The sequence below is a fragment of the Panthera leo genome, chromosome D2 (assembly GCF_018350215.1).
Source record: "Panthera leo isolate Ple1 chromosome D2, P.leo_Ple1_pat1.1, whole genome shotgun sequence".
NCBI lineage: Eukaryota > Metazoa > Chordata > Mammalia > Carnivora > Felidae > Panthera > Panthera leo.
Genome location: NC_056689.1, coordinates 77536169 through 77549424, shown reverse-complemented (window position 1 = coordinate 77549424; position 13256 = coordinate 77536169). Strand labels below are relative to the sequence as shown.

The 13256-nt window shown below is 51.4% G+C and overlaps 1 protein-coding gene across 5 annotated transcripts in view; it reads right to left on the bottom strand.

The window, feature by feature from the left end:
* Window positions 1-13256, bottom strand: part of LOC122201876 (transforming acidic coiled-coil-containing protein 2-like) — a 125766-nt gene that overhangs the window by 45228 nt on the left and 67282 nt on the right. For 3 of the 5 annotated variants that reach the window (XM_042907839.1, XM_042907838.1, XM_042907836.1), the window contains one exon: window positions 7143-7288. Coding sequence is in view for 3 of the 5 variants with exons in the window: in XM_042907836.1 (XP_042763770.1) it covers window positions 7143-7288 (146 nt within the window). In the remaining 2 variants the exon portion in view is untranslated. The remainder of the gene's footprint in view (window positions 1-7142; window positions 7289-13256) is intronic. The other 2 variants (XM_042907840.1, XM_042907837.1) reach the window with 1 other exon arrangement.

Sequence of the window (13256 nt, the reverse complement as noted above, 5' to 3'; positions counted from 1 at the left end):
TAGATGCCACCGGCATGCCAACGCCAGTTGTGACAACCAAGAACGTTTCTAGAAATTGCCAAATGTCCCCGTGAGGGGCACAAGAGCCCCTGGGTGAGAACTGCTGTCCTACTGCGTGGTATTCAAGCAGGTCGCTCCACAGGGCCCATTATGGGGCTGGGGGGAGGGGGGGGCTTCTAAGTGCTCTTCAGAGGAATCCTGGGCAAGGTGGCTTTCACAGACCCGAGAAAAGGTCACTGCCATGCGCGGGCCCTGATTTTCCAAAGCAAGTGTGGTCTGATTGGGTTCCCTGCCCCTCCTACCAGATTTCTAAATTCCACTCGCTGTATCTGCATGAAGACCATTCATTCATTCGCTCCACAAATAATCTGGGTTCCTCCTCCTTGTGCGCCCCATCGGTGTAGACCCGGGCAATGCCTGCCCAGGCTCCAGGTTTTGGTTCAGTCTGATAACAAAAAGAGCATCTCTGGTTCATCATATGGAGGCTTGCTAGGGGGGTTCCCAAGGGCATCACTCAGCTCGGGCCACCATAACAAAGTACCACAGAACCTCTCGATGGCAGATGGCCATCTCCTCTGTGGCCTCACACGGCCTTTTCTCCGCACGAGCTCATCCCCAAGGGCCTCTTCCTCTTCTTACACGGACGCAGTTCTATTGGATTAAGGCCCCACCCTTATGACCTTGTTTAACCTCCATCACCTCGTTAAAGGTCCTGTCACACTAGGGGCTACGGCTTCAACATAAGGATTTGGGGGAACACAATGTCATCCATTAACACCAGTGCGGGGCAGTCAAATCCCCAAGCTAAGGTTAAAAACAAACGTGTGTGGAAACGAGAGGGATTTCCAAGGAAAGAGAGAAAGCTAGTAAGGGACACTCGACTGGTATCACCCTACCATCTCCAAAGGCCACATTCTGCAGCCTCGTGAGGCCGTTTCTAACTGAGCACTTACTGCCAGCTGTGCTGGTGCCTCTCTCTCTGCCCCCCTTGCCCCAGCCCCCAACTCTAGACAGGGATCCGTGGGCCCAGAGGACCAAACGTGTCAACCCGTGGCACCCCAGCGCTCACACACTCTCACCTTAAACCAACAGACCAAAGGAAATGGTCTCATCCACAGGGGGCACAGATTTACATCTTCTGGGTACCCGAACAATAATCTATTGCACTTAACAGTGTTTATTCTGGCAAAAATCTCCATTTTAAGCAGGCTAACGAGATCTAAATGGAGCATTATTGGTCTTCATGTGGCATTTCACTGGCAGCCGTGGGCCACTCAGAGCAAGTCCAGGAGAATCCAGCACTTTCCAAACCTGCCTCTCGTAAGACACATCCAGACACTCGTTAAAACCCCAGCCTCCCGGCTCCAACCTGAAGCAGCAGCTTGGCGCAGCTGGAGTGGGGGCTCCGAACCCCCACTTCCACAGGTGCCACGGGCAGCCGTGAGAGGGAAAGTCGGGGGGCTGGGCTGGCTCACCTCACCTGTGCCCTATCAGGACCTATCCTAGCTCTGAAAACCTCCAGGGGCCACAGCTGAGTATTTGGCCACAGAAATGGTTTGGAGAAGCCTGGATCGGCCTGGATCGACCTCTCTGAGGCCAGCTCTGATCGCCTGTGGGGATTCTGCCTCTGAGACGTGAGCCGTCGGGGAGGGCGGGAGTGGCCGCAGAGGCAGCCCGTGTGCCTGGCCAGCAAGAGAGGCAGGAGGCCCGTGGGAAGTCGGCTTCTCTTCCAAACCCAGTGGGGCTGTGCCCGCTATTTCCTGGACGCGTGCACTGATCACACACAACCTCCCTTCAGATGCCAAAGGCTGAAGAGGGAGTTCTCTCTGAAAACCGGCTTATTCCCACCAGACCCCGCCTTGTGAGCAGCTAGATGGAAGTGATCCTTCTTAGGAGGGCCCTGCTAGGAGGAGCAAAAGGTGACCTCACCCCACGGGCACCCAGGAGCACTGTGGGGGCACAGTCCCCCTGGAGGGCAGTGTGCAAAGCTGGGATTTGTGCAGCTGGGGGTTGGGTCCCGGCTCTGCCTAGCGCCCCGAATGTCACTTCTGCCCTGCCCCACTGACTGCCGCTTCCCCCCTGCCTGCTCCCCCTGACCCGCCAGGGCTCTCCTCACACAGGGCTGCCTGCCAGGCACGCCCCCGTCCGCCCCTGGCCAGGCTCACTCCCAGGAGGCTGACAGAGGTACCAGCAGGGCTAACAGCTAACAACTAACCTCGCTGTGACTCCGACAGTGGCCACTCCTGCTCCTTTCAGCCTCTGTGTCCCCAGACTTCCCTCCCACCATCCCTCAAGCATAACGGTGGGCATGAAACCAGCAGTTCCGGAAAAGTGCTTTCTGTACAAGCGAAAGGAGATAGCATCCAGACACATCGCTAGGATGACGCCACACAACCCAGTTCTGACTCAAGCGGAGTCTGGGCTGACGAGTCCACAGGCACATAAACCCGGGCTCTGCCGCTGATCAGCTGGGTGGCCCTGGCCAAAGTCTCTTAACCCCACTGTGCCTCATTGTCACTGGCCCCGGTACCACCTCCCGGCTGCTACAGAAATTAGAGCTCATGCTTCTGACAGTGGCTGCTGCAAAGAAAATGCTCACAATTGTTACTTGTTGTTCTATTCTTTTTTTTTTTTTTCTTTTGAGAGCGATCAAACAAGGGGGGGAAAGGGATGGAGGGAGGGAGGGAGGGAGAGAGTGAGAGAGAGAGACAACATCTTAAGCAGGCTCCATGACCAACACAGAGCCCAACGTGGGGCTCGATCTCACAACCAACTATGAAATCATAACCTGAGCTGAAACCAAGAGTCGAGTGCTTAACCAGAGGAGCGAGCCACCCCGGTGCCCCTGTTCTATTCTTAGCAAAAGTCATCTGTCACAGAGGCACCGGGGTGGCTCAGCTGGTGAAGGGTCCGACTTCTGCCCAGGTCATGATCTCACAGTTTGTGAGTTCGAGTCCTGAATTGGGCTCTCCGCTGTCAGCATAGAGCTCTTCTGTGATCCTCTGTCTCCCTCTCTCTCTGCCTCTCCCCCCTCCTCAAAAATAAATAAATATTTTTTAAAAGGCATCCATAACAGGAAAACATATATGGAGCCCAGCTTATACTCATCCCAGTAGAGAGCGAGCCACCTGCCCAGGTGTGTGGGGCCCACGAGCATCCTGAGATACTCTTGTGACTCACTGGGCCGTCAGGGGCCACTGTGCTGGACACTGAGTGCAGTCAGATCCCCTGACGAGGTCATTAAGGGAAGTCAGTGTGAGTCCAGAGGCTCAGGGCCCCTCCAGGTTCTCGGTATGCCCACCCTCCTCCCGTTTGTGACTCCTCTGAGCTTCGGCTGTAAATCAGGCATTCTTGTGAGGCTGAAAAGGGAGAACCATAGAAGCACCTAGCACAGGGTATAGCAGCACCGGGACGTGGCAGCCGGGGGGCCCCCAACTCTTGCACATGCCACAGTGACACCCACTCCCTGTGCCCCTGCCCCAGGCTGGGCTCCCGGATGCCTTCCTATCTCTCTGCGGGGACACCCCTGCAGAGCAACCTCAGGGGAGAAGAAGGCAAGTGACAGTGAGTATGGAGCCATGGTCCCCTGTGGGGACAGAAGCCACTAGGTGTGCTGAGCTCCTTTCTGAGTCAATCTGAAGACGGTGGCCACGAACCACTGTGTGGAACAAAACCACTGCCTCGGCAAAGGCCACACTTTCCATGGGGCAGAGAGGAAAGACCCAGGGCACGCAGGGCAGTGTCTCCAGTCACCTCCAAGGCCCCAGTGTGGGCCTTCCCGGTGCTGGACAGTCTCCCAGCGAGGGTAAGAAAACAGGCTTTATCCCGGAGGGGAGCAGTGTTCCCGAAGGGAGGACAACCACGGGAGGAGTCCACCTCTGGTATCACGGAAGTGCTTCCTTCACTGGCCATCTGCCTGCTGCTCACCTCACAACTGCTTGCCCATCCCCTGCCTCGGGGTACTTAAATGCACCAGCTCAGTCCACCGGCGGAGAGCAGCCCTGTCCCTAAACGGAAGGGAGTCAAGAGGTCTGGGTTCCGATCCCAGAGCCCCTCGTGTGCTGTGAGATGGAGGGCGTGGTCTGGAAGCCCCGCATCTCACTGGGGAAGCAGGTGGTTGTTACCAGACGCGCAGAGATGCCGTGAGCACAGGGGATGAGTCTCGGCTGAGCGGGAGATGAAACGCACAAAGGACCCAGCGTCGGCCCAGCACACGGTGGACGCTTGAGTGGGTGCTATTACTTAATTATGTGGCATTCACTTATGTCCCTCGTTGACCGGCTTTGAGCTCTGATAACATGGCCAACATACAGCAGCCACGCGCTGCAATCTCAGAACCAGGGAAGGTCAGAAAGGGAAGGAGGTTCTTCCGGACAAGAAAACCGGGCTCAGACAAGCTTCATTCCGGCCCGGCCCCAAAGAAGGCCAGATACAGGTGAGCACACAGTATCTCCCAATCGGGGCACAAACAGCTGGCAGGACCCAGGGTAAGGTAGCTGATTGTTTTGTACAATGTGGATCTCCAGGAGCGCAAATCATGTCTTTATTCACAGCCGAGGGTCTAGTCTATTATTTCATGTGGCTCTTCCGGCCCCTTTAGCAATATCCCAGGCACTCTGCAGAGGCAAACCAAACAATAGACATCCCCCCTCTGCCCTTTCTTTCCTGTGGTTCTCCGAAGGAACGTTTCTTCCCCTCTAGCCACCTCTGAAAGCAGGCACTCCCGCCTTCTCAGGCCTCTGCTGTGCCCCATGCTGTCTGCAGAATGGACAGGCAGACTTTCCTAATAACTGAAGGAAATCAAATGGATCTCTGCACAGCCCAAGCCAGGGGGGCGTTAAGCAGTCACAATCCCAACCGTAAGAGTCCGTATTGTGTAATCCACATATATTTAGCTCCCCTGGAATTTTCTGAGAAGGAGAAGCGTAAAGTCCCTGTTCAAAGACTCCAACTGGTGGAATCAAAAGTTCCGTGGGGCTGTGACTCGTGGCAATTACCAGCTCCAACCCCTTCCGGGTGGGGGTTATCTCTTAATCCCCTACAATGTTCATTCTTTCAGAAACTGGCGTCTCAGAAAGAGGCGGGTGCTGTGTGTGTGAGTTTGTTTTTAAGGATGCAGACTGTTCTTTGCTTTGTTGAAAAGCAAGCCAGGCAGCAGGAACAAGGGCAGGCCACAGAAAGAAAAGAAGCAGCAAACCATCCCCAGACGCAGCAAGGTTACGTGGCTGGAAATTCTGGAAGGTGCACAGTTGCTCTCAGCAATGGCCTTCCCTGGTCACTCCCTGGTGCGTGGGGATGGTCTGTGCACTGCAATACACCATCATCTTCTGCCAAATTCTATCCTAAAGTGCCCCACACATTATGGGCATGACTTGTACCCACACAAAAAAAGAATCGTTTATTCCTATGCACACGTTTGACCTAGGAATTATAATCTATTTGTCATCCATGATTAGTTTTTACAATATTATAGGAAGAGAATTATTATATGCTTTCCAGTATGAAAGAAAAAATGGTAATGCTTAAGACTCAGCAGGCCTGGCTCCTTCTCCACCTCAAAATCAAATAAATTACAAGAATTCCCCTCTTCGGGTCCAGCACCTAGAACTGGCCATACAGAATCAGACACTACTAACTGATGAGCTGTCCAAGATGGGAGAATCTGAAAACTGCACTTGCCAGACAGCAGCAAAGACATCTGCCCTCCCTAAAAATGGTCCTAACCCTTTCCCCCCAGGGCAAGGGAGTGTATTTGCTTGCGGATCAGCCCTGGAGAGTCAACCCTTTCCAAAGTAAGGGTCTGTTTGAACCCAGGCAGGTATAAAGAACTCTACCCATTTCTTTGTAAAACCAACATCAAGATCAAAATGTCATTTTATTTTACAGTTCACCTGGTTCCTGGCCAGGGCAAGAGTATGAACGGAGGCCCGGCCATCAGCCTGTTCCTTCTCCACTCACCCAAGCCCCATCCCTCACCTGGGGTGGCCTTGAGCACAGATACGTGGACATCCCACCTGTAGGCCCCAGGCCCATCCTTGGTTCCTCCTTGGCGGAGAGGTACAAACATGGGTACAGTCAGCCCTGGGAAGATGGGCCATGAGAAGGGGACTAGGCGGGCCCAGGAAGTGGCTGCCCCCAGGTATCCACAATGTGGTGTAAGGGGAGGTTGGCCAGGCAGCCCCACCACATAGCAAGGGCTGTGGCTGGAGGGAAGCCAGAGTGAGGCCGTCTAAACTACAGGGCCCAAAGCAGATAGGTAGTCCAGGTTTCGGGACGGTACCACCTGGCCCCCTGACCAGCCTGCTGGGCCATTTCTGGAACCACCTGACTCCTGACCGGCCTGTAAAATCGGTTCTGGGACCACTTGGCCCACTGACCAGGCTAGGGGGCCATACTTCTGGGACCACTTGGCCCCTGACCAGCCTGTGGGGCCATTTCTGGCAGTCCCCATCTCCTTCCAGGTCTTGTTAAACCTTCAGGCTGGAGGTGGTCCCACCCCTGCAGTATAACTGGAGAATGTATGCAGAGAGCACCAGCTAGGTGGGCAGGCTGGGGAATGAGCTCTGTCGTCCCCCCCGCCCCCACCACCTCTAGGAACCACCACATCTGAAAGGCACGGAAAGGTCTATGTTTGAAGTCACACTAGGGAAGAAAGTGATATGAAATCAGGTAACTTGTGATTAACGAGGAATAACGAACCATCCACGAGCGGGTTTGGCTATCTATGGCTTTCTCTTCTTTCCCATTTACCGCTTATCTCTATTCCCAAGCCCATGGGGGCTATGGTCTTTAATAAAAATGCAGGTTCATGCGGGCTGTCCAGACAGAACCAGTGTTCTTACAGGGCCCAAGGGCCACATACTAGAACCCAAGATAGAATCCCAAACAGAAACCTCCCAGACCCGCTTGGCCCATCAAATCCAATTCTGGATGCCAGGTGGTTTCTCCACAGGCCTCCCCCATACGTATAATCCACTATATCTGCTCACTCTTAGTTTTCATTCACAAAACACAGCCCAGAGCAGAGGCCCCAGAGGCTGGGAGTGTCTAAAGAGCCCCAGTGATGGCCCCCTGGAGTGGGTGCCCTCCTCCAGCTGCCCCAGCCCACGGCTGCCCCCAAACTCCCCCGGGGAGCACCTGACCTTGGTTACCTGGTTCTTCCACAGGAGGCTGTGTGCTGATCTCAGGTTCTGGAGTGATTTCGGGGGGCGGCGGAGGTGGGGCTGGTGGGGCTTTCACAGGAGTCGTCGACTCAGGGGTCTCGAATGCTTCTTCAGAGTCAGAACTCCTGATGGAGAGAAGAGAGGAGAAACGCAAGGTCAGGTGGGGGCCAGGGCTGAGTCTGCTCCGAGGGGCCAGGGGTCAGTGCTGCTGAGGACGTGCGGCCCCCCACTGCACGTGGGGGTGAGGACTTTGACCCCCCACCCGAGACTGCTAGAATCAGGCTCACCCAATTCGACTGTTCCAGGACAGACGTGAACAAAATCATTTCCCCTCATGATTCCCAAGAGGGAATCTCATTATCACCAGCTTTGTGCCCACATGATATATGCTTTGAAACTTAGCTCTAAGAAAAATTCCTATTTCTGGCCTTAGTGGCAAATACAAACACAGGGGAATCTTTTGGTCAACACTGACACCAATTCACTCAAACCGATATTCCCAGGAACGCATTTCAATGCCATGATTCCAACACGCTGTAGGATCCCCACTCCACGAAACCAAATCTCATATGGCCTTTCTCCACCCTGTCATTCTCTCCTGCTGCCCTTCCTTCCCAGAGCTTCTCACAACTTATTATGGATTTATTCACCTTCTAATTGTGTTAATTGTCTCTCTCATCTACCGAGCTTCAAGGCCATGATGGCAGCCAATCTGGTTTCTCACAGCATTTCTGAGCTGAAGCCAAAAGGCAGTGAATAACATCTGTTGACTGAAAGAAAGAGAGAAAGAAAGAAAGAAAAAGAAAGGAGGGAGGAAGGGAGAAAGAAAAAGAAAGGAGGGAGGGAGAGAGGGAGGAAGGAAGGAAGAAAAGAAAGAAAAAGAGAGGGAGAAAGAAAGAGAAAAGAAAGGAGGGAGGGAGGGAGGGAGGAAGAAAAGAAAGAAAGAAAGAAAGAAAGAAAGAAAGAAAGAAAGAAAAAGGAGGGAGGAAGGGAGGAAGGGAGAAAGAAAGAAAGAAAAAGAAAGGAGGGAGGAAGGGAGAAAGAAAGAAAGAAAAAAAGGAGGGAGGGAGGAAGGAAGGAAGAAAAGAAAGAAAGAAAAAAGAAAGAAAAAGAAAGGAAGGGAGAAAGAAAAAGAAAGGAGGGAGGGAGGGAAGGAGGGAGGGAGGAAGGAAGGAAGGAAAGAAGGAAAAGAAAGAAAGAAAAAGAAAGGAGGGAGGGAGGAAGGAAGAAAGAGAAAGAAAGAAAGGAGGGAGGGAAGAGGGGGAAGAAGGAAGGAAGGAAGAAAGAAAAAGGAAGGAGGGAGGGAGGAAGGAAGGAAGGATGAAAGAAAGAAAGAAAGAAAGAAAGAAAGAAAGAAAGAAAGAAAGGAGGGAGGGAGGAAGGGAGGAAGGAAAGAAGAAAGAAAGGAGGGAAAGAAAGAAAGAAAGAAAGAAAGAAAGAAAGAAAGAAAGAAAAGAAAAGAAAGAAGGAAAGCAAGCTAGCTAGCTCACTGGAGGATGTGCCAGCGGGAGACAGAAAACACAGCCTGCTGACCCCAATGATATGATAATGACCCTCACTGCTCAGCAGGATGGTCTCACCCAGAGAACTGGCCCAAAATTCCACCCAGAGGATGCCCCTCCCAGTAACGGGGGGGGGGGGGGGGGGGGGGTAAGGGGGGTAAGGGTGGGGAGCTGCTCAACTAAAGCCTTGTCCTGGGCTCCAGAAAACCCAGACGGCCCTTCTTCATCACGCCCCTTCTCCCGGGGGCTCCATTTTAAGCCAGAAAGAATGAGGCCTCCCCAGATGGTGGAGCCAGGCACGTGCCCTGAGGCCCTTGCTCAAGATGCCCAGCGGTCCACGGTCCCGGCCCAAGCTTGCTCTGAGGATGCCAGCGCCCAAGAAGCAGAGCATCACCTGGGCTGATGCCCATCTCAAGATCTTGTAAATACACCAAAAGGCCGCTTACTCATTTGCAACAAGAAAGGCAATGATCAAGAGGGCAGCTACTTAAGTTCCGGGCTGACACAGTGGCCCAGCGGGCCAATCTGGGTGAAGACGTGGAATCAGAGGGTGACGGACCAGGTGAGCATCGGAGCACGAGGTGCTCACACTGCTGAGCTCTGCAAGGGTCAGAGGACTAGTGACCTCGGCAGAGGGCAACCTCTCCCAACGACTGTCTTGCCAGCGGGCAGAGAGAGCCAGGAACCAGGCCAATCCCTCCACCGTCTGCCGGCACAGGAAAAAAGAGCCATTTGGTGAGTTCTCCTTCAGAAAGATCTACATTGATGTTTTTACAACTCGTCAGTGGCTCATTTTGTCAGTGCCAAAGACCACCCTCCCCCATCCCCAAGAACCCTGGCTCCTCCAGCAAAGCCACAAAGCCCTCAGGGGACCCAAAGAGATGAACAGAAACATCGGATCTGCTTTTGATGAGATCCAACGAGCTGAAGCCTGCACACTATCAAATTTCCTGAGTAAAGACTTACTCCACGCAAACAGGATGGGGGCCATGCGGACCTTTTACAAACACACATTAATATTTAAAGGCCTTCGCTTTTGTGTAGGGAAGTGAAGATACACGCTTGGACAACGACAGATCGAGGTACCTGAGCTTTGCAGAGTCTGCTGAGGGGCATGAAAAACACAAGGAAGTTACACAAGGGAATATCAAAGAGGAATAAGACTCTGGATCACCCTGGGGGGTCCCGGAAGTCACCCTGCCCCCCAGCACGGAATGTGGCAGGGGCAACACTGACAAGACACACAAAGCCAACTTGCCTCTTTCCAGAACTTCCTTGGAGGGCCATCAGACTGGAGTCTCCACTGCTACTCACTGCTGTCCACATCCACTGGGCCCATTCCACCAGGGGCCACATCCGCCAGGAGGCCAAAGCCATCTCTGCTGAAGGACGGCCTCCGTCCCCTAAATGCCCACCCCTGATTCCCTTGCCGTTGTCTCTGGGATCTTAATCTGCCCAAGATGTCAGGAAGACGTTAGCAGCACCGCCAGTCACGGATGCTGCGAGCTTCTCCAAAGTGCAGCAGAGACAGGGGGCGAGAGGCTGAGAGCTCTTCCCCTGGCTTCTGCAACCCTGGGCCCCGGCGATGTGCGGCTTTAGAGCGCAGAGGGCCCCTGCTCTTCCCTAACAGCACAGGCAAGCAACAGGGAGGGCCAGATACTCTTGGGCTCAAGCTGCTGAATTCCAATGAGGTCTCTCCTGCTGCAGCTGCCCGGATGGCCGGAACACCTGCTCAGAAGGAACCCCCATTCACCACTGCCCAGTGAGGGAGGCAGAGGGCACATGGAGCCCCTTTGTGATTCCCTGCCTGTTTACCGTGAACCATTTCTGCATCACAACACCACGGGGCGACCGACCGGAGCACCACAAGAATGGCATTCACTTCCGGTGATGCCTGTGTTATTTTCACATTTCCGTACCCTCTCCCAGGAGCAGAGAGCAAGTTAATTAGAGGAGGCGGATGGCAGCTTTTTTAATTAGCTCTTTTTTCCCTGTTCAGTTTCCCAGAGGGCTCAGAAACATTTCCAAGAGCAGGGATTTCTGCAGTCCACCCACAAAGAGCCTGTACACACAAATAAAGCAGCACTTTGGAGCCCCAATGCATAAAAGCAGTTCCCATCGGCTGTTTGATTTTTTTTTTCTACTAGAAAAAACTAAAGTACAATAAATTCTTCGGTTAAGGCTCCACAGACTTTCAAAATGAAAGAAAAGGAAATTAACTTAATGCTGCAAAGATGCATCAGAAAGAACGCGCCACTCCAGTCTGCCAAAATGTCTCTAAATTATACGAAAATGTATTTACCAGGATATGCATACGCTATGTTCACCATATAAGTCAATATGCAAATACATGCAAATAAACCGAGAGAATGTCTTTCCATAGTGTAAAAGGTAGCTCTTAATGGCCAGGCATGAAATATGGCCCAGCACGAAAACCTTGGTAATAGTTATCACATGCTGAACTTTTTGTTATGTGTCAGGTCACGGGTTAGGTCCATTTGTGCATTTCTCTGTAATCTTCAAAAATATCCTGCCTGGCGGTGAGCAAGCCCAATTTACAGATGGCACTACTATGAGAAGCAAAGTACTTTGCCCTTGGCCATCTAGTTAGTAAGCTACGGGAGTTGGGCTCAAATCTAGAACCGTCTGCCTATAAAATCTGTGTTCTCTTCCCTGTCTCAGTGGCTCCCAGATATTTTCAACAGCAGAACTATTCTTCCAAATGAATCCTATGCATAGAGAAAAGTTGCGTTTATTTTATAAGCTCAATTTATACTATATTCTCACTACACAGTCTATCGTTGGGAACAATAAAGCTATTTGACAAACCTGAAAATCTGACACTAGGGGTTGGCGATGCTAACTGCAGCATGAGCTCTGTCTGCTGATTTCTCCCCTGGTTGCACATTATCAGGAAAAGTCCTGATGCAACCTGATGAGTGATTACAAACAGCACCTGTTTTTTAGCAGCTTGCCCTGTATTCTTTAATAAGGCAGACAGGGCAGAAGAGCTACCGAAGAACAAAACTAAATTAATCCATCAGCACAAGGCAGTATGCTGGTGGTCTCCAATGCCACCCAGCGTGGTGTGCACAGAAGGGAAGGAAAGATAGAAACATATAATCCCAAGTACAGAGAGACTGTGCTAGCCACCGAAACTAAACCTGTCAAGTTCCCCGGGTGTCTGTTCGTAGAGTTTTAAAGTATTTTTTCAAACATTTTCTCAGATTTCAGAGAATCTCTCTATAGTTCTGAAGTTCCACTGAGCACAGTTCGAAAATCTGTGCTCCACGCAATGAAGGAATCAGTCCCTCCACAGATAACACGCTGTGTTAAAACAGAGACTTATGCAAACTGTCCCCAAAGCGGGACAGCTGGCAAAGTGTAGAACCCCAGGGCCTGTTGGCCTCTCTTTTTACTTTAAATATTTTCATGTTTTACTTCCATGAACTATAACAACAAAATAGTAAAAGATCAGCACCCACACACCAATTAATGTAATATAGGTTAGCACGATATAAAATGAAGTTAGTATAATAACACATACATACACGTATACACAAAAGTATGTGTGAATGTCTATGTTTATAAACAAAACACGGGTCTCTCTTAATAAAGAGGTGCTACGAATGTAGTTTTCAGCTTATTAAATGATTATGTTTTGCTCAAGTTGTACTGGAGGTCATTCAAGGGTTTGGGGAAATAAATCTCAAACACCACAGACTGAATCTTCCAACCCTGAAGACGGTAGAAAATTTCCCATTCCAACATGCTTATCACATCCTTTGAAACAGGCAAGGAGGGACGCATGGGTGTGGTGTCTGACTCTTGATTTCAGCTCAGGTCATGATCTCACGGTTTGAGAGTTGGAGCCCCACGTCAGGGTCTGTGCCGACAGCACAGAGCCTGCTTGGGATTCTCTGTCTCTCTCTGCCCCTCCCCTACTTGCACGCATGCTCTCTGAAAAATAAATAAATAAACTTCAAAAAATAAAATAAAATAAACAGGCAAGGAAACTGAGGCCAGGAGAGCTGCAGTGACTTCCCAAAGTAACCAGCCCTTTCCAGCAAGGACACGACACGACATTCATTAGAACCAGCCTGCTTTTCGTCAATAAGAGCCTCCCTCCTAACCTCAGTGCCCGCCCCCCACCTGGAAATCTAAAGTTACCTATACTTACATGTTATCTGATTATCAAGAAACAGTTTGTTCTTTTAAAAAAAAATTTTTTTTAATGTTTATTTATTTTTGAAAGAGACAGAGCATGAGTGGGGTTGGGGCAAAAAGAGAGACAGAGACACAGAATCCGAAGCAGGCTCCAGGCTCCGAGCTGTCAGCACAGAGCCCGACGTGGGGCTCAAACCCATGAACCGCCAGATCATGACCTGACCCAGAGTCAGAAGCTTAACCAACTGAGCCACCCAGGCGTCCAAGAAACAGTTCATTCTTAAACATTGCTAAAGGAAAGTTCTCCTTCTAGAAAGTTACCTATTTCTATAGCAATTTCTCAGAATTCTTGTGAAAGTGAGCCTGGGGATAGAGGATTTTGTGACCACCCAGCAAGAGTGAATGGTCCCAGCACCAGCACTCT